Genomic DNA, 25,340 nt, shown 5'->3' on the forward strand with positions numbered 1-25,340 from the left:
GATCCACTGTTAGTCCACCAGGTCCCCATCAGGCGTTTGGCAGGTTGGAAAGGACCCAAAGGCCCTTCAACGGCAGGCATCCTGTTTACAAGCTTTCTGACTTCCTTTTCTGCCTCAACATCCTGAGAAACAGAAAGTGGGGCATAACAATAGGGTGAGTGCGGAAGGTGGAGGGTGGTGGGGAGGGAGGGTTATCTAGTACCATCTGTTCTGTGGGCCTAATTTTCCAAACCCTGCATCCGGGGTCTCGCTTAGACCGTAGCAGACGGTTGAGACCTGGATGTGGGAGACAGCCGCGGATGGAGAGGGATGTGGTCGCCCCACAGGGAAGCTGGAGGCGCTGGGAGAGGGCAGCAGTCGCAGCCCTTAGACACCGCCTCCCCATTTGGCCATCTCTGCTCCAGAGCAAAGTCATAGTGAAAGAGGAACCGCTACCGAGAGGAGAAGAGAAAGAAGAAACTGCCTTCTTGGTCTCAAGCAGGTTGCAAATTCTCCAGGGCTGTTTCAATAGGGGGTGAACATGTGGCCTGGTTGGGTGATTTGAAAAAATTTGACTTGATTTCTCCCCAGATGGCTGTGCGCCTAAGCTGCCCTCTTCATAGGAGTTTGCAAAATTTTAGTGGGTGACTGGGAGATTCCTTAGGGTAAGCTCTGTGGTCTAGGGATTAAGGGCTTTGAAAGGCTGAGAGAAGGCGGCAGGCGTTCTTAGTGACCTGATTCAGGGTCTTTCCCCTTTTTATGTCTCCGTCTGCCTCACTCCCAGGATTGTATCTTAATGAAAAGTTGAGATGCCTTTGGAACTGGCCTGAATTCCCCTCCTTTCCAGAAACACAAAGGTCCCAGTGTTCTTGGGGAGACTTGTCTTTCAGCTTTGTCTGAAGAGCCTTAAGCTCCCTCTGGCAGAATAAGAGTGTTAAAAAAAAAAAAAAGTTCCCTTCCTGGTGTCATGCAGGTTAAATGTGTCACCATTTTCATAATATATTGCCTTTATTAACTGAAATTTCAGAAACACAGACCTGGTTGAGAAGAAGACGCAGTTTTGGCTGGATTGTTAGAGCCCCAGCTTGGAGACACAGATGCAGGAAGCTCCGAGTTGTGATTGACACATTAAAAGAAAAGGAGGAAGTTTATTTATTTGTTTTTTTAAATGGGAGAAGCCATGGGTTCATTACAGAACTTGTTACTCAAGCATTAAAACTTCAGTTGACGAGAAGTGAAGTGTGTTAAGCAAGGATTAGTTACACGGACACCGGAAAGGGAGGCAGGGAGATCTTGAGGGAGACAACAAGATTTCTCGGGGTACCTCGAGGCCACAGGGATCGGCAGGTGTTGCTCTGTCCTTTTGTGTGGTACAATACAAATTTACAAAGAAGTTCTAGTTCTTGAATTCTGAAATCGGACCCTCGCCTTCCAGCTCCATTTTCGTATGCTGAGCACTTCATTATAATGTTCACTCTATTGTAATTTAAATTTGTCATTGCTTTTAGCTCTGTCAGGTTTTCGGTGGTACTATAAACTGTAATCTTTTAAAATGTCCCTCTCTTGACTAGACACCAGAGAAGACACTAACCTTGCCTCACCCATTCTGGAAAATCCATCCAGACCTCTCCCACACAAGACCCAGGTGCCTGCTTCATCCTCTTCATCAGAATTTGCAGAGCTTTTGTTTCTCAGCACCTACCATAGTAGTAAACAGTCTGCAGATATATGGTGACTGGATAAGAAATGATTAGTAATGCAAAAAATATGGAAAAAATGAGTCTGCCACTCTGACTAGATACGTTACACAGCTGCTACAATATATAACCTAAATTTCATTGATAGCACAGTGTATATTTACTTATCACTCATGTAGCTGTGAAATATAGGCGTTTCTAATTAGAACGCAGCTTTCTCCCACATGGAAATTCAGGGACATAGGTTTCTTTTATCTTGAGGCTGTGCCACCTCTAAGATCTCCTTGTTTTTTTTTTTTTTTTTTTGCTTGTTTTTCATGAACAGAGAAAGACAAAGGTTTTTGTGAAGACATGTCTGAGCTTGGGTGGCCTCAACCTGCAGGGACTTGAAACAGGACTTTGGTTTCTGGCCAGAGATTGAAGTCAGGCCGAGTGCTGAATCTTGGCCATTAGGATTCATTTCCAGAAAATGAATTTCCACAGAGAAACCAAAACTAGTGAAACAAGTGAAACATTAATTAGGAGGGAAAAGAGTACATGTGAATAGGCACACACTGGCAAGCACAGAGTGTCAGGTCCTTGTGGTCCTTTGAATCACTTTTATGAGATTTTCTTATGGGTTGCCTTTTGCCAAACATCTTGCTTTGGCCAATTCTGAGTCCTTGTTTGGTATATATCAGTGTCCACCCGTGTGTGTACCCACATTTCTTGGCCAAGTTGGGTTCTAGTGAAGAGGCCTGTGGGCAGGTTGACATTACTCCCTTTTTGATCTACAAAGAGCCTTGCTATGGGTGTATTCTTGGAAAGGTCCTCTGGACCTTGAGCATGAGAAAAGTACTATCTCATATCTGGGCAGGGCTTAGCTCCTCCTCCTCTTTGTCTCGGGATATCTGTCCACAGGGGACAAAGTCCAGCTGTAGAGCCTGGAGTCCATTTAGCTCCTGCCTCATGTTCATTTCCAACAGCACAAGAGATGACTCTAAACATGGCCACCTGATGTGAAGAGCTGACTCATTGGAAAAGACCCTGATGCTGGGAAAGATTGAAGGCAGGAGGAGAAGGGGATGACAGAGGATGAGATGGTTGGATGGCATCACTGACTCAATGGACATGAGTTTGAGCAAGCTCCAGGAGATGGTGAAGGACAGGGAAGCCTGGCGTGCTGCAGTCCATGGGGTCGCAAAGAGTTGGACATGACTGAGTGACTGAACAACAACATGTATATTTTTGGAAGGTCTGCACCCAGTGACATAGTGACACAATGTTGTTCAGTGGCTAATTCATGTCCAACTCTTTGTGACCCTGGAGGACTATAGCACACCAGGCTCCTCTGTCCTCCATTATCTTCCAGAGTTTGCTCAGATTCATGTTCATTGAGTCAGTGATACTATCTGACCATCTTATCCTCTGGTACCCCTTTCTCCTTTTGCCTTCTGAAAAGACCCATCCATCATCAGGGTCCTTTCCAATGAGTTTAAGTTCTTCACATCAGGTGGCCACAGCATTGTAGCTTCAGCAACAGTCCTTCCAATGAATGTTCAGGACTGATTTCCTTTAGTATTGACTGGTTTGATCTCCTTGCCATCCAAGGTACTCTCAAGAGTCTTATTGAACACTGCAGTTCAAAAGCATCAATTCTTTGGCACTCAGCTTTCTTTATAGTCCAACTCTCACATCCATATATGACTCAACTGGAAAAACCACAGCTTTGACTAGATGGACCTTTGTTGGCAAAGTAATGTCTCTGCTTTTTAATATGCTGTCTAGGTTGGTCATAGCTTTTCTTCCAAGGAGCAAGCGTCTTTTAATTTCATGGCTGCAGTCACTATCTGCAATGATTTTGGAGCTCAAGAAAATAAAGTCTGCCACCATTTCCATTGTTTCCCCATCTATTTGCCATGAAGTTATGTGACTGGATACCGTAATCTTAGATTTTTGAATGTTGAGTTTTAAGCCAGCTTTTTCACTTTCAGTTTTATCAGCATGCTGTTTTGCAGTGAGAGGTGGAGTCTGAACTGGGAGGGTGGTGGACTGGTTTAGCTCAAATGTTAGCAGAATTTCCTTTCAGTTCATGTTTCCTGCTTTGAAACTACCGAGAAAAAGCACCACCAAAATGACAGAGACGTCTTTAAAAATCTTAGAGACAGGCCCTACCTGTAGAGAGGACAGGAAGGCGTGGAGATCTGGTAAGGTAAAATTGATACACTTTGACAAAACAGGAGTTGGGGAAGGGAATTCTTATACTACTGACCACGACAGCAGAGGAGAAATTGTGCTTCCGAAGTATCAGTACTTCACAGTTAACCTCCATAGAAGGAGAGATGTTTTGAGGGACTAGAGGTGGGTGAGAGGGAAGGTGTGTAATTGTTAGTTATTCTGCTTCTGGATATGTTACTTAAATATTACTGCACAGTGAATTATGTTATAGGAGGTTAAGAGAAAAATGGTCTTTGGGTTTTGTTTTTAATTAGTCTTTGTATTTTCTCCAGGTTGCTGGCTACTTGCATTCTGGCAACTCACATTATATTGTTAAATAATAGATGGTCATATTCCAGAGGTGATGGCAAACAGACACCAACAATTTTGTAATACATATACTAAAAAAAGTTACCCATACCTCTTATATAGCACAGGGAACTCTGCTCAATATTATGTAACAACCTAAATGGGAAAAGAATTTGAAAAAGAATAGATACATGTATATGTTAAAAAAAATTAACCATGACACCTATTCTGTAGTCTGTTTGAGACTAATAATAATATATTTGGAATCTGTTATTTGTTAGACACAGAGCTACAAAGACAAATTGTATTTAGACCCTGACTTTAGGGCTGCATCATCTCAGGGACAGACAAATGAGTTACTACAATTTGATGTGATTTGTACTACAAGGTATTTAATGAAACCTAGGGAATTCATGATGGCTTTACTTGTGAAGTGACTTTTGATCAGGGCTTTGAATGAGTTGTCACATTTTCTGGAAGAAATATGAGTAAAAGTCACAATTTTGTGTTAAAAAAAAATCTATACAAGTATAAAAGTATATTTTCTTACCCTTGGGCACAAAACTGTCCTGAAAAATTTTCTTTTGGAATTAAGGGTAAATGTGATTTTCAGTGATATCATTAAGTGTTTTAGATGAAATCTGTTGAGGCTCCTTTATGTGTTCAAAGGACTTTCCCTTTGTCTCTCCCTCTGGCTTTCTCCAGCATTCCCAAGTTGTTCAGTGGGTAAAAAGAATCTGCCTGCAATTCAGGAGATGCAGGTTTGATCCCTGGGTGGGAAGATCCCCTGGAGGAGGGCATGGCATCCCACCCCAGTATTCTTGCCTGGAGAATCCCATGGACAGTGGAGACTGACGGTCTATAGACCATGGGGTCACAAGGTCAGACACGACGGAAGTGACTGAATAAGCATGCGCTGTCTCTCTCTTGCTTTATGTCTCTCTCTGTCTCGTGGGCTCTGGTGTACTTCTGTGTTCTCTCTCTTTTTTCATTCTCTGGACTTTTGATTATAGCACATCTTCAGCTAAGCTTTATATCATCCTATTTAGAATACATTACCAAAGTAGTTTACATAATGTGTCTTACTAGAAATTTTCAGAAGCGATCATAAAAATGACATGAGCATCTCTCTCTCTTTTTTTTAATAGTCTTACAATTTATTTTTTTTTTTCTTTTTCCATTTATTTTTATTAGTTGGAGGCTAATTACTTTACATCATTACAGTAGTTTTTGTCATACATTGAAATGAATTAGCCATGGATTTACATGTATTCCCCATCCCAGTCCCCCCTCCCACCTCCCTCTCCACCCGATCCCTCTGGGTCTTCCCAGTCCACCAGGCCCGAGCACTTGTCTCATGCACCCAACCTGGGCTGGTGATCTGTTTCACCCTAAATAATATACATGTTTCAATGCTGTTCTCTTGAAACATCCCACCCTCGCCTTCTCCCAGAGTCCACAAGTCTGTTCTATACATCTGAGTCTCTTTTTCTGTTTTGCATATAGGGTTATCGTTACCATCTTTCTAAAGTCCATATATATGTGTTAGTATACTGTAATGGTCTTTATCTTTCTGGCTTACTTCGCTCTGTATAATGGGCTCCAGTTTCATCCATCTCATTAGAACTGATTCAAATGAATTCTTTTTAATGGCTGAGTAATATTCCATGGTGTATATGTACCACAGCTTCCTCATCCATTCGTCTGCTGATGGGCATCTGGGTTGCTTCCATGTCCTGGCTATTATAAATAGTGCTGCGATGAACATTGGGGTGCATGTGTCGACATGAGCATCTCTTAAACAAAACCATTTTAGTCAAATTAAGGGATTTCCTGGTGGCTCAGATAGTATAGAGTCTGCCTGCAATGTGGGAAACCTAAGTTTGATCCCTAGGTTGGGAAGATTCCCTGGAGAAGGAAATGGCAACCCACTCCAGTATTCTTGCCTGGAAAATCCCCTGGAGGAGGACACCAGGCTCTGCTGTTCATGGGATTCTCCAGGCAAGAATACTAGAGTGGGTTGCCATGTCCTCCTCCAGGGGATCTTCTGGACTCAGGGATCAAACCCACATCTCTAATGTCTCCTGCATTGGCAGGCAGGTTCTTTACTACTAGTGCAACTTGGGAGCTGAGAATTAATTTCTTATTGTTCTTTAAAGAGACTTTGTTTGATAAAATCATGAATAATTATTGATTTTTTAAAAGTTACCTGCAAAAACTGGGACTGCTGGTGTATAGATCCTTTGTAATTTATTTATTTCTATTTTTAAAAATTTCAATCTTTGGTAGCTTAAAAGCAGATGTAGAGTTTGAAAGTAGGAATTGGACCTAAACCTATCCACCAGCAAATTCTTTAGCATTTTTAGTTTATAGTAAATTTGATGATAAAGAGAAAGAACGTAGCTTATGCATGTTTGTTCTTTAGTCCAGTAGAAAGAATACTTTTTATAGCTTTTACTGAGCTTCTATTTTCTGCTAAAAATATGCATTTCCTTCTTTCTTCTTCCATTCTCCCCTCTCCCTGAACTTTACCTTTTATCTGGGACAATGGGATATTTAAGTTCCTGAAACACAGGATTCATGCTTAATGAAAACAAAAGTTCTTGCCAAGTGTTAATGGCAAGCCACGTAGGTGAAACTACTTGAGCAGTGCAAAGGTGATATCTATTTTTTTGAAAATTTAAACTGTCCCTGTAAGTTAACTAAGTTTTCTAGGACATGAAACTAAAAGTTAAAACCAGTAGACCAGTAATATGGTTCATTTCTCTGTTCTTCTGTAAGATAATTCCTATTATCACTTTTTAAGCTAGCGATTTGAAGGTTTTTGTGTTGAGTATAATATAAGAGGCTTATGAATTTAGAGGGAGACAGAAAGAGAATGCACCTTAGGAGAGTGTCAGGGAGGAAGAAAATTTCCTCTGCTCTTCTTAATTAAATTAACATGAGACAGGTAGCAAGGGAAAATCAAACAAAAGTTGAATAACATGTTTACGTGGGACAGACCCAGGAAAACTGAGTAACTGGCCAAAATGGCTAGAAACTTCACCTTAAATGCCATCTCCAGCTAAACACGAAAGATGTTAGGGGTAGTAGTTTGGGACTTCAAAGGGAAGGGAGGTAACTGAGATTGAAATGGAAAACCAAATGTTTGGTGAGTAAAGGTTTGCAGTGCTGTGCAGAGATAGTGATCTTTAGGGACACAGTGAACTCTGATCTCCAGGCCCTGCTCAATGTCCCTCACAAACTCAACCCCTGTTCTTTGCAGATATTTCTGGTGGCAGCTGTATTCTGGGGACAGATGCTACCTAAATTCTTTTAGGCAGTTAGGCGGAGGACCAAAGTTTCTTCTTGAGTTTTTCATGGGCTTTGATGGTTTTCAGCCCAGAATAATCTACATCCCAAGGAGACATTCCTGAGGTGGCAAATTTTATTCCCCTACCAAAAGAAGTAGAAGAGAAGTAAATATGCAAGAAAGAAAAGTGGAACATGAAGCAAGGGAGGATGTTGGGAGCAAGAAGTAAGGAAATAAAAGAGAAGAAAAAGAGGGGACTTTTAGAAGATCCAAAGGGGGCAAATAGAGATTCAGTGGAGAGATATAAGGGGAGATATTCATCTCACTTTTCTAACAATGAAAAAAATTATGGAAGTCATAACATATTGAGTTTCTAAGAGGGTTGTGCTTTAAGGTACAGACAGAAAGCTCGAAGGTTGAGATTTTTATATGAAGTCCAAATCCAAATGTCATTGTATAGCATTTAAATAAGCCAATCCTGTATTCTTTCCCCTGTCTAGCATTTAAACTGAGCCCCGCCCCACCATCATTGTAAAAGATGCACGTGAAGTGAGAGAAATGTAGTGGTTAAAGAAAGTCAGCAGAAATTTTTAAAAAATATGACTGACATTCAGTAAAATTCATTCTTTCTTTTTCAAAAATATTCATTTTATTTGGTATTTCAAAAAATCATATTTTTCTGTAGCTAATTTATGAATGTTGATCTTTAGTTGACATTCAGAAGATAAGATTCCACCCAGCAATCCCACTACTGGGCATATACCCTGAGAAAATCACAAAAAGACACATGCACCCCAATGCTCACTCCAGCATTATTTAGATTAGCCAGGATATGGAAGCAACCTAGATGTTCATTGACAGATGAATGGATAAAGAAATTGCAGCACATATATACAGTGAAATATTACTCAGTCATGAAAAGGAATGAATCTGAGTCAGTAGAAGTAAAGTGGATGAACCTCTAGAGCCTGTTACACAGAGTGAACTGTCAGAAAGAGAAAGATTAATATCATATATTAATACATATGTATGAAATCTAGAAAGATAGTACTGATGAGCCTATGTGCAGGGCAGCAAAGGAGACACAGACATAAAGAACAGACTTTTGGACACAGTAGGAGAAGGAGAGGGTGTGATGATTTGAGAGAATAGCATTGAAACATATACATTAGCATATGTAAAATAGATAGCCAGTGGGAGTTTGACATATGATACAGGAAACCAAAAGCTGGTACTCAGTGGTAACCTTGAGGGATGGAGTGGGGAGGGAGGGGGGATGGGGGAGCTTAGGAGGGAAGGGGCATGTTTGCCTATGGCCAATTCATGTTGATGTATTGCAGAGGCCATAACAGTATTGTAAAGTAATTATGCTCCAATTAATTTAAGTAAATAAAAAAGCAAGCATCATATATTAATGCATATATATGGAATCTAGAAAAATGAATGTATTTGCAGGGCAGGAATGGAGACGCAGACATAGAGAATGGACTTATGGACATAGCAGGGGAAGGTGAGTAGGACAAACCGAAAGAGTAGCATGGACATATATACACTACCATCTGCAAAATGGATAGCTAGTGGGAAGCTCAGGGAGCTTACTTCAGTCAGGGCTCTGTGATGATCTAGAGGGGTGGGATGGGAGGGTGGGAGGAGGCTCAACAGGGAGGGGCTCTATGTATACTTATAGCTGATTCATGCTGTTGTGTAGCAGAAACCAGCACAACACTATAAAACAACTATCCTTCAATTAAAAATAAACTTAAAAAAATAAAAGTCATTCTTTGGTGTACACTTCTAGTTTTGACAAATACATATAGTTGTGTAGCCACATCACAATAATTATAAAGAACAGTTCCGCCCACATCCACACCTTTGTAAACATTGCTTTCCTCTCTGTCCATCCTTTGATAAAAACTGATCTGTTATCTTTTCTTATACTCTTGCTTTAGAAGAATGTCAACGGAGTCTGACCTTTTTCACTAAGCGTTGTGCCTTTGAAATTCATCCATATTGTACTGTGTTATCAATAGCATAGTGTTAAGAAGGAGGGATATTATTTACAAGGACTCCTGCAATAGGAAAAGTGCTCTGAAAAAGGTTCTTATTTTATAATTAGATCAAGAAGTGGCTTGGACCCTTGGGGAAGAGAGCATGAAGTGTAAAGAGTAGGTGATATCCTGAAGTTAGCAGCTGCCACTTGTGTGCCGGGGACACGAACTCATGATCACACATGAGCTGTGATGCATCTCACTTCTCTTTTTAGAACTTGTTTACGTTTTCAGGCAAACCAGAGTTTGGGGGTCTTGGGGGGAGAGCGAGCCTCACTAAAATTTAACAAGCCATAGAAAAATAAGAAATGAGCGATTGTGAATATGAAGTCAAGTTTTTCTTTTCTCCTAGTACTAAGTGGTATTAGTTTATCTTTCTATCAGCTGAAGGATATTTGAATTGTTGCCAATTTTGGTGATGATGAATAAAAAGGTAAAGTGAAAGCCACTCAGTCGTGTCAGACTCTTTGTGACCTCACGGTCTATACAGTCCATGAAATTCTGCAGCCCAGAATACTGGAGTGGGTAGCCTTTCCTTTCTCCAGGGGGTCTTCCCAAGCCAGGGATCGAGTCCAGGTCTTCCGCATTTACAGGCGGATTCTTTACCAGCTGAGTCACGAGGGAAGCCCAATAATGAATAAAGTTAACATAAATATTCAAGTCTATATTTTCGTGTAAATGGAAGTTTTCATTCCTCTTGTATAGACCCCAAGGGATTCTTGCATTGCTAGGGCATATGGTAAGGATATGTTCACCACACCTAACTGCCAAGCTATTTTCCAAAGTGGCTATACAGTTGTATTTCCAACAGTTCATGAGAATTCCATTTGTATCTTTTTTTCCCTATCACTTAGTTTTGCTATTTTATTTGCCACTCTGATGCACATATTGTGGCAGCTCACTGTATTTTATTATTTTTATAATTAAATATATAATATAATTAATATATAATTATATATATATATAAATATAATGTATTTAATTATTTTTCCCAACTGCTTATGTTGGTTTCTTGATTCATGGCAGCCAGCAGGGAAGTCACAGGAGCTGCCTAGGGCTGCTAGAGCCACCAGTCACTGGAGTGAAAGGAGGCCTTAGTTCCCAGAAGCCTGCTGGTGTCACAGGAGTCACTTGGCTCACTGGAGCTGGCAGGCACCGGGGAGAGGGGGGCCTCGGTTGCTGAGTTTGCAGGGAGTCATACAGGGCTGCAGGAGTCAGACTGATGGGAAAAGCAGATCTGGAATGTGTAGTGAAGGCAGGTGCTATTTTACTCCCCTTTTCCCACGGGGAATGGGTCTCTGTGCTGGACTGCCCAGTCCTGAAGGAAGGGTTTGGGGGGCCTGGACCCCAGGAGTTCATCAGGAGCCAAATGTCTCAGGAGCCCCACCTGGAGCTGCTGGAATTGGCAGGTGCAGCGGAGAGACAGGAGCCTGGCTCCTAGGAGCCCACAGGAAGCCCCGGGGTGGAAGCTGTCTGAGCCTGCATTGTCTGCTGGGATTGCTGGAGGGCAAGAAGCTGGGATGAGGCAGGGGTGGGTGTGCCTGGAATCCTTGGCTCTGGGGAAGGTATTTTCATGTGCAGATAATTTTCAAATTAATATTTCTACTGGGAGGAGAGTGGATATGACTTCTAGAAGCACTTTCACTTCTTTCTAATCTTTTTGCCTTTTTTACTTTTGCTTTATTTACTTTTCTTGCCTTATTGGCACTCATAGAACCTCTAGTAAAATGGTAAATTGGATTGGTGAGAGCAGGCATCCTTGCCTTGTTCCTGATCTTTGGAGGAAGGCCTTCACTTTTTCACCATTAAGTATCATATTAGCGGCACTATTTCTATGAAAAGTGAAAGTTCAGTTCATAATTTGTTGGGCTTTGTTATTTTGGATGACTGTTATGTTTTTCCACATTCTATGTCATACTTATTGACATGGTCATATCCATTTCTTTCTTTCTTTCTTTTTTCATTTATTTTTATTAGTTGGAGGCTAATTATAATACTGTAGTGGTTTTTGTCATACATTGAAATGAATCAGCCATGGATTTACATGTATTCCCCATCCCGATCCCCCCTCCCACCTCCCTCTCTACCCGATTCCTCTGGGTCTTCCCAGTGCACCAGGCCCGAGCACTTGTCTCATGCATCCAGCCTGGGCTGGTGATCTGTTTCACCCTAGATAATATACATGTTTCGATGCTGTTCTCTCGAAACATCCCACCCTTGCCTTCTCCCACAGAGTCCAAAATTCTGTTCTGTACATTTCTTTTCTCTTATTCTGTTAATATGACGAATTAAAGTGATTAATTTTCTAATGGTCCTCTCAGAACTTCTAACCAAATTTGTTATTTATGGAGGTAAATCTGAATTGTTTGTATGTTTTTATTTCTTTCTGATTTCTGCTCTTTTCATTTCTTACTCTCTTATTAGCTCTTCTTCCAATAACTGGAAGACTCTCCAGGGAAAACAGCTTCAGTTTCTCTTACCTCTAGTTGCTTTTGGACGTGGCCATCTCTCCTGGACATGGACCTTTTGTGAGGGAGTTTGGCAATAGGGGAAGTGAGGTACAGCTGACTTTATGTGTTGATTCTGTGATAAATTTGAGTTTTTCTTCCTAATACCTCCATGAGATTGAGATTATGACATTTGTAATTACAGGTAAAGATCTCCAAAAGAAAGGCCTAGCAATTACATCTCCTGTTACACCTGCCAAACTTTACTGCTGCATCGTGATTATCATTGTGCTTATAGCTCTAAATGTGGTGTTACTTTTCACTCTTGTGGCAGGTGAGTTACCTGTTCTTCAAGCCATATGATGTTGTTTGCACATTCACATTGTAAATAAATATTTATTGAGCTCTATTATGTTCCAGGGTGTGTGAAATGCTTGAGGTGTATCAGTGAACAAAATACTCCTATTCTATTAATAGCAGGAAGATGCAGATGTTATAGTATAGGGTAATAGGTTGAGATAAATGTAAATGTCCAGGGCAAGCCTCCTTGAGAAAACGACTGTTCAGCAAACTATTGAAGGAAATGAAGGAGCCATTGGGCATGTGGGGAAAGCATTGCAGATGGCAGGAACAAGTAGAATGAAAGGAGGAAGCTCCTGGCAGGTTTGGGGAACAGCACGGAGGCTTCTACACTTGAAGCAAGGTGAGAATGAGGAAGAATAATGAGCTGGGGGTCAGGGAGGTCACAGCCTAATGAGTCAGGTAAAGACTTTGGCTTTTAATCTGAGTTCATTGGGGGATAGCAAGAAGAGGGAAATTGTAGGAGAGGAATGCCATGATCTGAATTTCATTGTAGAATAATATTTTGACTGCTACATTGAGAATCATGTAATGTGTATATTTATTAACATAATAGTTTTCATAGAACATTCTATTCTAAGGCAAATCCTCAATATAATAAAATCACTTGGGAAAAGCAACTGCCACTAGTTTGTACTCAGCAAGTGATCACAGATCTCAATATTCCATTTTCCCAGAAACCAAAAACAAAAAACGACCTCAAAAGACTTGTTGTTTTGGCAAGCAGTTAAGTGCAATCACATTTCCAAGTATTGAGTAACAGTTGGTGTTTTATAAATGACTAAGGCTGATAACATTCTAAGAGGCATTAGAAATGCACTGGAGAATATGTTCCTGGAAGTAAAATAAGATGAGAGAAAATTATGTAATGGATGGTGCCAAAATACATATAAAGGAAAACTATTCATTTGGAAAAACAGACAAATCTGGGCTTGGGAAACATTTCTAAGAATCTGTCTACCTGTAGAAAGTAGCCCCAGTTCACATTTTGAGAAAAGCAAAAGATTATTAGCCAAGGCCATAAAAGTACAAGAGTGTAGTTGCTCTTTGGCCATGCTTTTTTTCCAACCCCTCATTTTGGAATTGAGTTATACTGTACTTCCATAGACATGTACACACATGTGTATATACATATGTAAAAAAAGACTGACCTCAGGATGGTAAGTGGAAAAGTAGATAAAAGGGATAAGAAAATTTATTTGATATGCTGCAGTGTTTCTGTCCAACTTTTAGTGAGAAGCAGAAAGCCAGACCCACATGTTCTGTATGTCGCTTGCCCAAAAGGATGGATTGGATTTGGGTATAAGTGTTTTTATTTTTCGGAAGACTCAAAGAATTGGACATTCAGTCAGACATTCTGTACTTCACTGGGAGCTGTTCTTGTTCAGTTTGAAACGGAGGAGGAGCTGGTAAGGTATATTTTTGGATCATGTTCTTTGTTAAATACTTAGCCCCTGATAAGGATGTAGGCTGCACAGGGTGACAGCTGAAAAAAGAGGAAGAACCCCATTCCAGGCAGACCTGGGGGCTTGGAGTGCATATTAGTGCCTGATATTTCTTGGGTATGTCCTCTGCCTGGAACCGTGTGAGACAATTTAGACACGTTCTCTGATGTAATCCTCATGGTTAACCTTAAAATTAGATATATTGTTCCCGTTGTAAAAACAAAGTTTGGTAATCATGTAATTTATCATCCAAATTGGGACATTTTGGGGAGTGAAAGTGACAATATTATGTTGGCATGTTGGAAGTGACAATATTATGTTGGAACCACAGGCATAACCTGGGACTTTCCCAGTCAAATTGGGATGTGTGATCAATTTAATATAATTTAGGATCAGAGATGCTTGAGTGACTTAAGCTGAGAACTGGGGACTAGACTTCTCCCTTCAGTGTCTAAGCTTCTCAGTTATATCAGGCTGTCATCCAAAGAGAGAAGGCTGGGGGGAAGAGGACTCAAGGGTAAAATGAAGGAGACATGTCTTTTTGCTTTCTGTGTTTTATAATAGAACTTTCTGAAAAGATACAAAGACTCTTCCGACAATTGGATTGGCCTTAGCAGAGAATCATCAAATCATCCTTGGAAGTGGACAGACAACTCTAAATATAATGCCTCGTAAGTTTTTAGGCTGCCTTCTATTGTATGAATATGTAGTTATGGGTGTGAGTTGTATTTATGGGAATGTAAATGTAATATCATGGAAGGTTTCCTGCACTATGATGTAATAAATAGAAATCCTTTGTATGCTCTTCTGTTTATTAGCAGTGCCTTTGGGAAAAGTTTATATAGCATGTTTTCAGTTGAAATCTTTAGCATGATGATGACATTAGACATAGTTCTGCTTTCACTCACTGACTTAAACTGTGCTGAAATCTGTATTTAGAATGTAGAGAGAACAGCTGAGGTACTCTGGGGTCCTATAGTCTTGGAAAGCCACTGAAGAATGGGTATCCATAGACCCTCAGTCCACTCTGCCAGCTGCTGTGTTTATTCCTAAAAGGAAGGTTGTCAGGGACCCAGAGGGAATCCCTCCTGTGATAATTTATCTCTGGAAGAAACTTAGTAACACATCTTGGGTTGTGAACACTTCAGTGGGGAGGTCTTAACTGTAACCATTACACTGGAGCAGACAGAATAAAAAGGGGCAATCATTTCCCTCAATCAAAGCCAAGTCCATTTAAGAATTTACTAGTAAGTACATACTTTTATTTTCACACATGTACGAAACAGGTCAGGAGAACACTGAAAATCATCTTCATTTAAGGCCAATGAAAATAATCAATAAATGATCAAAAATAAAAGAATAGAAAAGAGTTTTATTTCAGCCAAGCTGAGGACTAGCCTGGAAGGAAGCCTACCTCCCAGATCACTCTGAGAAACTGCTTCAGAGAAACAGGGTTTCTAGCCCAGTTTTACATTTTTTCAGGAGAGAGAACATTAAACAAGTCAGGGTCACATTCCTTCAAGATTTCAAATGAAAGAAAGAACAGACCAGCACATACAGAACAGGTCAGTACGGCCTTGGCACCTGGGAAGGGAGTCTTATCATTGAAGGAGGGCCAGCACTAGTGTCCCCAGAAGACAGACATTTAACCTTTATTTTTCTTTTTCTTTTTTTTTCTTTTTTCTTCCATTTATTTTTATTAGTTGGAGGCTAATTACTTTACAACATTGCAGTAGTTTTTGTCATACATTGAAATGAATTAGCCATGGATTTACATGTATTCCCCATCCCGGTCCCCCTCCCACCTCCCTCTCCACCCGATCCCTCTGGGTAACCTTTATTTTTAACATGGACATTCTTTACTTCTGGTCAATGTGCCCTTTTCTTTAGTAATTAAAGCAAAAGTACAATATATGCTTGATAGGCCACAAACAGGGTTTTACAGATGGCCTAAAATTAAAGTTAACTCATGTATAAGCCAGAATGACTTCCCTATATCTCAATATGTGAAAATTTCTTTTATCTCTATCTATGGCAGCAGTTCATTTGGCCACAACAGCAAGCACTAAATAACTAGTAAACAGCATAACTGGATTTGGGATGGGCAATGATAATCTTCTGATATTCAGGTAGGGAGTTAGAGAATATAAAAGGAACTAAATACAGAAATGATGTATATGTACTAAGAAGCCATATGAAGACAGATTTTTACTTTTTTCTGGTTCACATTAAAAATACCTGGAGTGGGGGTGTGGAAGAATATGAGGAGGAAGGAATGCAGATGTCTAACCTATGCTTTTTAATATTTTTGTGTTTGGTTTCAGATTTGTCATCACAGGAACTGGGGAATGTGCCTACCTGAATGACATTAGAATTAGTAGTTCCAGGGTATACGCAAATAGAAAATGGATTTGCAGCAAGACAAATAGTAATGTCTTCATACCTTTAAGTACTTCAAGGCCTTTTTAGGGAATTTCACACACCATTTCCAGGAGATGCATTGTAAGTTGCTATATATAGTTGCTGCTGTATTGCCTGATCTGCTGAAAATTTATCATCAAAATTCACTTATAGTATTTGTTAGCAGTGAAGAAGTAAGCTATTCTTGAATGATATAGGGATTTGGAAGAACATAATTCTAAGTGTTAAATAATGTATGTGCTAAGTTGCTTCAGTCGTATCGGACTCTTTGTGACCCTATAGACAGTACCCCACCAGGCTCTTCTGTCCATGAGATTCTCCAGGCAAGAATGCTAGAGTAGGTTTTCATGTCCTCCTCCAGGGGTTAAATAATATGAGTTGATACTTATATTTGAACCTGATAACTGTGAATGGATAGAGAAGCCTGACGTGCTGCCGTCCATGGTGTCGCAAAGATTTGGACATGACTCAGTGACCGAACAACAAAATATGAATGAATTCATCTTTTGTTAGACAGATAGCACTGTTCTGTGCACACATGGGACCACAAAAATAACTACGATAGCCGAAACCATGCAAAATGATAATGAGAAATTTATAACTGGCTAACACATTCAAAATCCTCTTAGTATCGGTTATAAATATATAGGGAAATTCTCAAAAGCACTAAGACTTAGGACTTCCTGGTGGTCCAGTGGCTAAGACTCCATGCTCCCAATGCAAGGGGCCTGGGTTTGATCCCTGGTCAAGGAACTAGATCCCACATGCCACAACTAGAAAGTCCCATGTGCGGCAACTAAAGATTCCCGCATGCTGTACAACAAAATGAATCAGCTATACAGCACATGGAATCTTTAGTTGCCGCATGTGGGATTACACTCCAATGGAAAGAAAAAACAAAACGAAACACTTTTTACCACAAAGAGCAGAGAAAAGAATGAAAAAAAAAAAAAAAACAAGAAATCACAGAAGTTGGCAAAAAAAAAGAAAACAAAGATTCCACATGCTGCAAGGAAAATTGAAGATCCCATGTGCCATGACTAACATGTGGTGTAGCCAAATAAAATTTTTAAAAATTACCAAGACTAACATTACTTTTAGATTTTATATTTTAAAACAGTAGAATTAGAAACATTGGAAAAGTGCTTTTTACACTTATTCTCAGTGTTCATGTTTTTAATTACAGTGTGTTAAATAAATATATATATACACCAATTTTTTATTTAACTTTATTAGATTTAAAATATCCTGTTTTTATCCCACTTACATCACAAATAGTTAAATACTTCTACTAATGAAGGCTGTGATACCAAAATCTCAGAACTGTTTACATATTACTGAGTTTTAAGAAACAAAATGTTTAAAATTTTTATAGCATTAGCTACACTGTGCTCATGAGTGCCAAAAAGGATGAAATAGCAATTTATAATGCATTCTTGCTCTGTTATTGGGTTGGCCAAAAAGTGTGTTCCAGTTTTTCCATAACATGTTAAACATGGAAAAACCCAAATGAACGTTTTGGCCAATCCAATACTTCCATTTCTCCCATCTCACTTGTATATTTCTTGATTTCTTCTTTTGTAAAAAAAATTTTTTTTCATTTATTTTTATTAGTTGGAGGCTAATTACTTTACAATATTGTAGTGGTTTTTGCCATACATTGACATGAATCAGCCATGGATTTACATGTGTTCCCCATCCCGATCCCCCGTCCTGCCTATTTCAGGTATACAGCAGAGTGAATTAGCTATGCAGGTACATGTGTGCATTCTTTTATAGACTATTTTCCCTTTACAAATTCACACAATTTAGGGTGACATTCCCTGTGCAATATAGTAGGATCTTAACAGATATAGTATGTTCTACATTTTGTAGAGAGTTGTGTGTATACCTCAATCTCAATCTCCATATTTATCCCTCTCCACTCCTTTACCACCAGGTAACCATAAGTTTGATTTCTACATCTTTGACTATATTTCTGTTTCTTATATCAGTTCATTTGTACAGTTTTTTAGATTCCATGTATAGGCGATATCATATGATGTTTGTCTTATCAGTTTCCTCTTTTTGTGCAGTCACCCAGCCATGTCTGACCTTTTGTGACCCCATGGGCTGCAGAACTGAGAAGAAAATGGCAACACACTCCATTATTCTTGCCTGGAGAATCCCAATAGACAGAGGAGCCTGATGGGATTGCAAAGAGTTGGACACGACTGTAATGACTTAGCTTGGCATGGTAGGGACTGCAGAACACGAGACTTTGTAATTATTGTAATATGTGAAATTCTGACAAAGTCAGTTTTGTATGTAATTTTATATATTGTATAATTATATTTTTATACATGAGATTATGTGTTTGTTTTATTTTTTTCTTGTCTTACAATCATTTTGCCTCAGGTTTTCTAAGATTCCTAGACTATATCTAGCTCACTTCTATATTCTCAGAGACTAGTACAATGTCTCAAATACTGAATATGGTTTAAACATACCTGTGAATATATAATGCCTTCAAGACTATGAGATTCTGCTCTGTTTTCTTGGTTTCTGCTACTTTGTGATTAGCTTACAAATGATGTTTGAGTCAAATTGTGACCCTAACTGGCTTAGTATTCTTTTACAAACTAATTTTCAAGCCATGCGTTCCATCTTTTAGCTATGAGCTTTGTAAATTAAATAGCCACTCAAAGCAGAGTTTCTTCACATGAAAAATAAATACAATTACTAGTTTCACTGGATAGGCTGTTCTCTAGTTGCAGTATGGGGCTACTCTCTAGTTGTGGTGTGTGGGCTTCTCACTGCACTGGCTTCTCTTGTTGCAGAAAGTGGGCTCTAGGGCGCCAGGACTCAATAATTATGATGCACAGGATTTGTTGCCCCAAGGCGCATGGAATCCTCCCAGACTAGGGATCAATCCTGTGTCCCCTGTCTTGGCAGGTAGATTGTTAACCACTGGGCCACAAGGGAAGTCCAATTACTAGTTTTTTCCCCATCATTGCTCTGTGGAAATAAAATAAAAAATAACAGCAATTATTCTGGAATGTCTATGTGATGATAAGTCCATTGTCACTTTCCTACTGGAACTAGCAGAAAGTCAAGGAATGGAATGAATCAGTTTCTAACACATCAGTGGAAATCACTACTGATTGGATTAATCATTCAGACATCATGTAGGAACAAACTTGAAGAATTACAAAGAAACACATCCACATGCTTTGAGACTTACGCATTCTTCCTCTTTAAATTCATTCTGACTCATTCTTTATCTTATAACCAGAGGGATTATTCTAACCCAAAGTGTGATCTGGTCACCATTTGATTGAGCGTTGGACTGTGATGAAAGCTGAGTGCCGAATAAATGGATGCTTTTGATATCTCAAAGCTGACTGCAGAAGAATTAATGCTTTTTTTTTTTTTTGCTTATCTGTTTTTTATTTTTTCCATTTATTTTTATTAGTTGAAGGCTAATTACTTTACATCATTGCAGTGGTTTTTGTCATACATTGAAATGAATTAGCCATGGATTTACATGTATTCCCCATCCCGGTCCCCCCTCCCACCTCCCTCTCCACCCGATCCCTCTGGGTCTTCCCAGTGCGCCAGGCCCAGAAAGATAAAGACCATTACATTATACTAACACATATATATGAAATTTAGAAAGATGGTAACGATAACCCTATATGCAAAACAGAAAAAGAGACTCAGATGTATAGAACAGACTTGTGAACTCTGGGAGAAGGCGAGGGTGGGATGTTTCAAGAGAACAGCATCGAAACATGTATATTATCTAGGGTGAAACAGAATTAATGCTTTTGAACTGTGGTGTTGGAAAAGACTCTTGAGAGTTCCCTGGACTGCAAGGAGATCCAACCAGTCCATCCTAAAGGAGATCAATCCTGGGTGTTAATTGGATGGACTGATGCTGAAGCTGAAACTCCAGTACTTTGGCCACCTGATGCTAAGAGTTGACTCATTGGAAAAGACCCTGATGCTAGAAAGATTGAGGGCAGGAGGAGAAGGGGGCAACAGAGGATGAGATGGTTGGATGGCATCACCAACTCGATGGACATGAGTCTGGGTGAACTCCGGGAGCTGGTGATGGACAGGGAGGCCTGGCATGCTGCTGTTCATGGGGTCACAAAGAGTCGGACACGATTGAGCAACTGAACTGAATATGCATTTAAGTTTCCTCCATATCTTTTCATGGATTGATAGCTCATTTTTAAATACATCTGAATAATAATTTTTGTCTGACTGTTCCACAGTTTATACATTCACCCACTGAAACATGTCTTGACTGCTTCCAAATTTTGGTAATAATGAATAAAGTTGCTAAAAACATACTTGTGCAGGTTTTTATTTGTATAGACTTTTCCAACATCTTTGGACAAATACCAAGGAGTGCAGTTGCTAAATCATATGGCGCCAGTATATTTAGTTGTATAAGAAACCACCAAATTCTTTCCAAAGGGTTGGTATCATTTTGTCTTTCCCAATATATGAGAGTTGCTTGCGCTTTAAGCATTTGGTTTTGTCAGTGTTCCAGATTCTGATCTTAATAGGTATGCAGCCGTACCTCATGATTTTTCATTACTCTAATTGCATTTCCCTGATGGTATATGGTACAGAGCATTTTTTTTTCATGTGCTTATTTGCCATCTGTATATCTTTTTTGATGATGTATCTATTAAGATTGAGTTTTAAGAGCCCTTTGTATATATATTTTGGGTAGCCGTTATTTATTGGATGTGTCTTTTGCAAATATTTTCTCCCAGTCTGGTTTGCTTCTAATTCTCTTAATGCTGTTTTTTTCTAGAGTAAAAGTTTTTTTTTTAATTTTCATGAAGTCCAACTTATTATTTCTTTTTTTTCCATTTATTTTTATTAGTTGGAGGCTAATTACTTTACAATATTGTAGTGGTTTTTGTCATACATTGACATGAATCAGCCATGGATTTACAAGTATTCCCCATCCCGATCCCCCCTCCCACCTCCCTCTCCACCCAATTCCTCTGGGTCATCCCAGTGCACCAGGCCCGAGCACTTGTCTCATGCATCCAGCCTGGATTGGTGATCTGTTTCACCCTAGATAATATACATGTTTTGGTGCTGTTCTCTCGAAACATCCCACCCTTGCCTTCTCCCATAGAGTCCAAAATTCTGTTCTGTACATCTGTCTCCTTTTCTGTTTTGCATATAGGGTTATCGTTACCATATTTCTAAATTTCATATATATGCATTAGTATACTGTATTATTTCTTTAATGGATTGCATCTTTGATATTATAGCTAAAAAGAGATCATCATATGTTGGGAGCCGCCAGGATGAGAAAGGAACCTGCAAGGCAGCTCTTCCCCTCGAGGTTGTCCCGGGGGCCTGGTATGTCCCTTTCTTCCTTCTGTCTTACTGTTGTTGGGCTTTCTATTAATTTTTGGAAATGATAATATATAGTAATAAGGCCTCGCTGGAAAAGTCCAAGCCTTTTTGGAAATGCTCATGATTGCTCTGGCTCAGGACATGACCATAAACATCAAGTCATAAAAGAAAAGGCCACAGGTATAGTTTGGCTGCTTGCTTAAAAGATTATAATGTTCTAGAATAGAAAAGAGTAGAGGCATTTAGATTTAGAAGTAGATATACTGCTTCAGTTTACTTGCTCCTTGGTTGAGAGGGTTTTCATTATTGCTATTTCCTTGCTGCTATTTGTTCATTGTTTCCCTTTCTTTAAACAACATGGGATATTATGGGTATTTTTGTAAAATTAGAAAATGGGGTATATAGGATTTTAATAGAAGATTTATATTAACCAGTTTTACTGCCATTATCTTACTATTAATAGAGGTGTTTTGCTGCTTTAGAGGTGTTTTTGCTGTTTAATAGTTAATCGTTGTAAATTGAGATTTTGTGGTTTCAGGTAAAGAAAAATATCAGGTTTTTCTCATGGTACTATTTTCAGAAATGTCAAACATGTTACTGTAACCCTTCCCATGTATTGTTTTATTGTCCAAAGAATTTACACTATACCTGAGATTTATGAAACATTGTTTTTGTTAGAGTGAGAATGTTAGGCCATTGAAGCAAGAAGATTATGTACGGGATATTTAAGTATAAACCCTGCAATCGGAAACGTTCTAGATGAATGCTTAGGGGAAAAACATGGGGAAAAAATATTGACGGAAGCACAAACCAATATCTGATGTAATATGTGGTGACTTAAGGGGGAGGTAACATTCATTCTATAAAAACTGAGCTATCCTAAAAATAAAAAAAAAGCTACCTCTTCTACGCAACGTCTGTGTGTGTGTGTCTGTCTGTCTTCTCTCACCGACGCCGTTCATCCTGAGGGTTCCCCTGGATCCTGCTGGGGCTGGACCCCGGCAATCATACCCAAAGGCATGTAGGTTTTCTCTTATGTTATCTTCTAGTTTTATAGTTTTGCATTTTACTTTTAGGTCCATGATCAATTTTGAGTTATTTTTCATAAAGGATATTTGATCAATGTCTAGATAATTTCTGTGTATGTATATGTTCAATTGTTCAAATATCATTTGTTGAAAAGGCTGCTTTTTCTCCTTTCTATTGCCTTTTCTCTTTTGTCCAAGTTCAGTTGACTACGTTTATGAGGGTCTACTTCTGGTCGCTCTTTTCAGTCCTGTTGATTTCTTTGTCTTATTTGGTCACAGTATCTTGATTACTGTAGCTAGATAACTAGTCTTGACATTGAAGAGTCTGTTCTCAATTTTCTTCTCCTTCAATATTGGGTTGGCTATTATAGGTCTTTTGCCATATAAACTTTAGAATTACTTCGTAAAAATCCATAAAATAACTTTCTGTTCTTTTTATTGTGATTATATTGAATCTATAGATCACATTGGGAAGAACTGACATCTTGACAATATTGAGTTTTCCTATCTGTAAACATGGAATATCTCTTGATTTGTTTAGTTTTTCGATTCTGTTCATCCAAATTTTGTGCTTTTCCTCATATAGAACTTGTACACATATTTTTAGATTTTTACCTAAGCATTTCATTTTTAGGGTGCTAATATAAAGGGCATTTTGCTTTCAATTCTACATTTTTGCTTGTTAATTGTTAATGTAATGAAAAGCAACTGACTTTGGTATATTCTACTCCCACTCCTGGACAGAAGCCTAATATCATGCAACTCAAAGCCCCAACCCTCTATTCACTTGTGCTTACATGGTTGTTCTTTCTGGTATGACCATCCTCACAGTAGCATAAACTATTGTTGACTGAAAAATATACACAAGCTAAGAGTTGAGAATCATATTTTATTTGGCAGAATTATTGAGGACTATAGCCCATGGTTGGCAGCCTCTGAGGGACTGTTTCAAAAGGGTAAGGGAGGATCCCAGAATATGTAAGTGTTAGATGTTCAGTTGTCTGACTCTTTGTGACCCCGTGAACTGTAGCCTGCTAGGCTCCTCTGTCCATGGAAATTTTCCAGGCAAGAATACTGGAGTGGGTAGCTGTTCCCTTTCCCAGGGAATCTTCTGGACCCAGGGATCAAACCTGGTCTCCTGAATTGCAAGTAGATTCTTTATCATCTAAGTCACCAGGGAAGCCCAGAATATATGAGTTTTTGCTGAAAAAAAAAAAAGTATTTGAACATCAAAAGATTACCACTAACCATAAAAGAGGCATCTTAAATTAATAATAATTTTAGTGCTTTTCTATGAATGGGAAGATGCAAGAATCTGGACTCACTGAAATTATTCCTTTGATAGGCATTTTAACCATCTAGGACCAGTGTCCTGTTTTTCTCCTTCTTGAATTCCTATCAGGAGGCACTATTTTGGGCAGCTGTTGTGACTGATAAGAGTTATGGCCACAGCATCCTTTGTTTACTGAAATGGCACATGACATTCTTTGTCTACTCTAACCAGGATGTTCCTGTTCCTTGGGAAAATCCAAAGCTTTCATGGTTGCCTCCAGGAACTTGGACAAAGGCCAGACCACGGGCAAGAGACATGAGCAGACATCTCCCAGAAGGGACATAGTAAACATTTCCCAGAAAAGACATGAACAGATATTTCCCAGAAGAGAATATCCAGAGAGCAAAGACCAAGAATAGATGCTTATGGCCATTAATCACTATAGAAGTAAAAATTAAAGCCACATGATAAGTAGCAAAAACTTGCCAGAATTACAAAAAAAAAAAAAAAAAAAAGAAGAAGAAGAATGACAATGTAAAATTTTGATGAGGATGCAGAGAAACTGCATTGCTGATGGGAGTATAAAATATTACAGGTACTCAGTGAAATAGTTTGACAATTTTTTAAATTGTGATAAGAATACTTAACAGGAGACCTCTTCTCTTAACAAATTTTTAAATACATAACATAGCATTTTTATCTATAGGTACAACGTTATACAGTTCAGTCACTCAGACGTGTCTGACTCTTTGCTACCCCATGAAACCCAGCATGCCAGGCCTCCCTGTCCACCACCAGCTCCCAGAGTCTACCCAAACTCATGTCCATTGAGTCAGTGATGCCATCCAACCACCTCATCCTATGTTGTCCCCTTCTCCTCCTGTCCTCAATCCTTACCAATATCAGGGTCTTTTCCAGTGAGTCAGCTCTTGGCATCAGGTGGGCAAAATATTGGAGTTTCAGCTTCAACATCAGTACTTCCAATGAACACCAACTGATTTCCTTTAGCATGGACTGGTTGGATCTCCTTGCAGTCCAAGGGACTCTCAAGAGTCTTCTCCAACATCACAGTTCAAAAGCATTAATTCTTCTGCAGTCAGCTTTGAGATATCTAAAACTTATTCATCTTGCATAAATGAAATTTTTTTTGTATGTTTATTAGCAACTCCAAGTTTTCCTTCCCTCCAGTTTCTGGCAGCCACCATTCTGTCCTTGGCATCTATGAGTCTGATTATTGTAGATGCCTCAGGTATCTGGAATCATGCAGTGTTTGCCCTTCTATGACTGACTTATAGAACCCCTGGGGATTCTCCAGGCACAACTACTGGAGTGGGTTGCCATTTCTTACTCCAGGGATTCTTTCTGATCCAGGGGTTGAACTCATGTCTCTTGGGTCTCTAGCATTGGTAGGTAGATTCTTTACCATTGCACCTCCTGGGAAGTCATCTGGCTTTCTTTAATTAACAACAATC

The 25,340-nt window shown here is 39.3% G+C and overlaps 1 protein-coding gene across 1 annotated transcript; it reads left to right on the forward strand.

The window, feature by feature from the left end:
* Window positions 1-380: 380 nt before the first annotated feature.
* On the forward strand, window positions 381-18,540 carry LOC110143548 (C-type lectin domain family 2 member D11-like). The gene is made up of 7 exons (XM_070464013.1): window positions 381-481; window positions 8,929-8,983; window positions 12,174-12,302; window positions 13,562-13,737; window positions 14,338-14,444; window positions 16,098-16,275; window positions 18,270-18,540. Exons 2-6 carry the CDS (start codon window positions 8,965-8,967, stop codon window positions 16,240-16,242), a joined length of 576 nt encoding a protein of 191 aa, XP_070320114.1. The 5' UTR covers window positions 381-481; window positions 8,929-8,964; the 3' UTR covers window positions 16,243-16,275; window positions 18,270-18,540.
* The last annotated feature ends 6,800 nt before the right edge of the window (window positions 18,541-25,340 follow it).

This window comes from Odocoileus virginianus, unplaced genomic scaffold (genome assembly GCF_023699985.2).
Source record: "Odocoileus virginianus isolate 20LAN1187 ecotype Illinois unplaced genomic scaffold, Ovbor_1.2 Unplaced_Contig_11, whole genome shotgun sequence".
In the NCBI taxonomy this organism is placed as follows: domain Eukaryota; kingdom Metazoa; phylum Chordata; class Mammalia; order Artiodactyla; family Cervidae; genus Odocoileus; species Odocoileus virginianus.

Excerpts from the sequence above, each read along its gene's own strand:
- LOC110143548 (XM_070464013.1), top strand. Across the intron at positions 12,303-13,561 it reads ACTTTTCACTCTTGTGGCAG|TGAGAAGCAGAAAGCCAGAC; the intron begins GTGAGTTACCTG and ends TCCAACTTTTAG. Across the intron at positions 14,445-16,097 it reads AACTCTAAATATAATGCCTC|ATTTGTCATCACAGGAACTG; the intron begins GTAAGTTTTTAG and ends GTTTGGTTTCAG.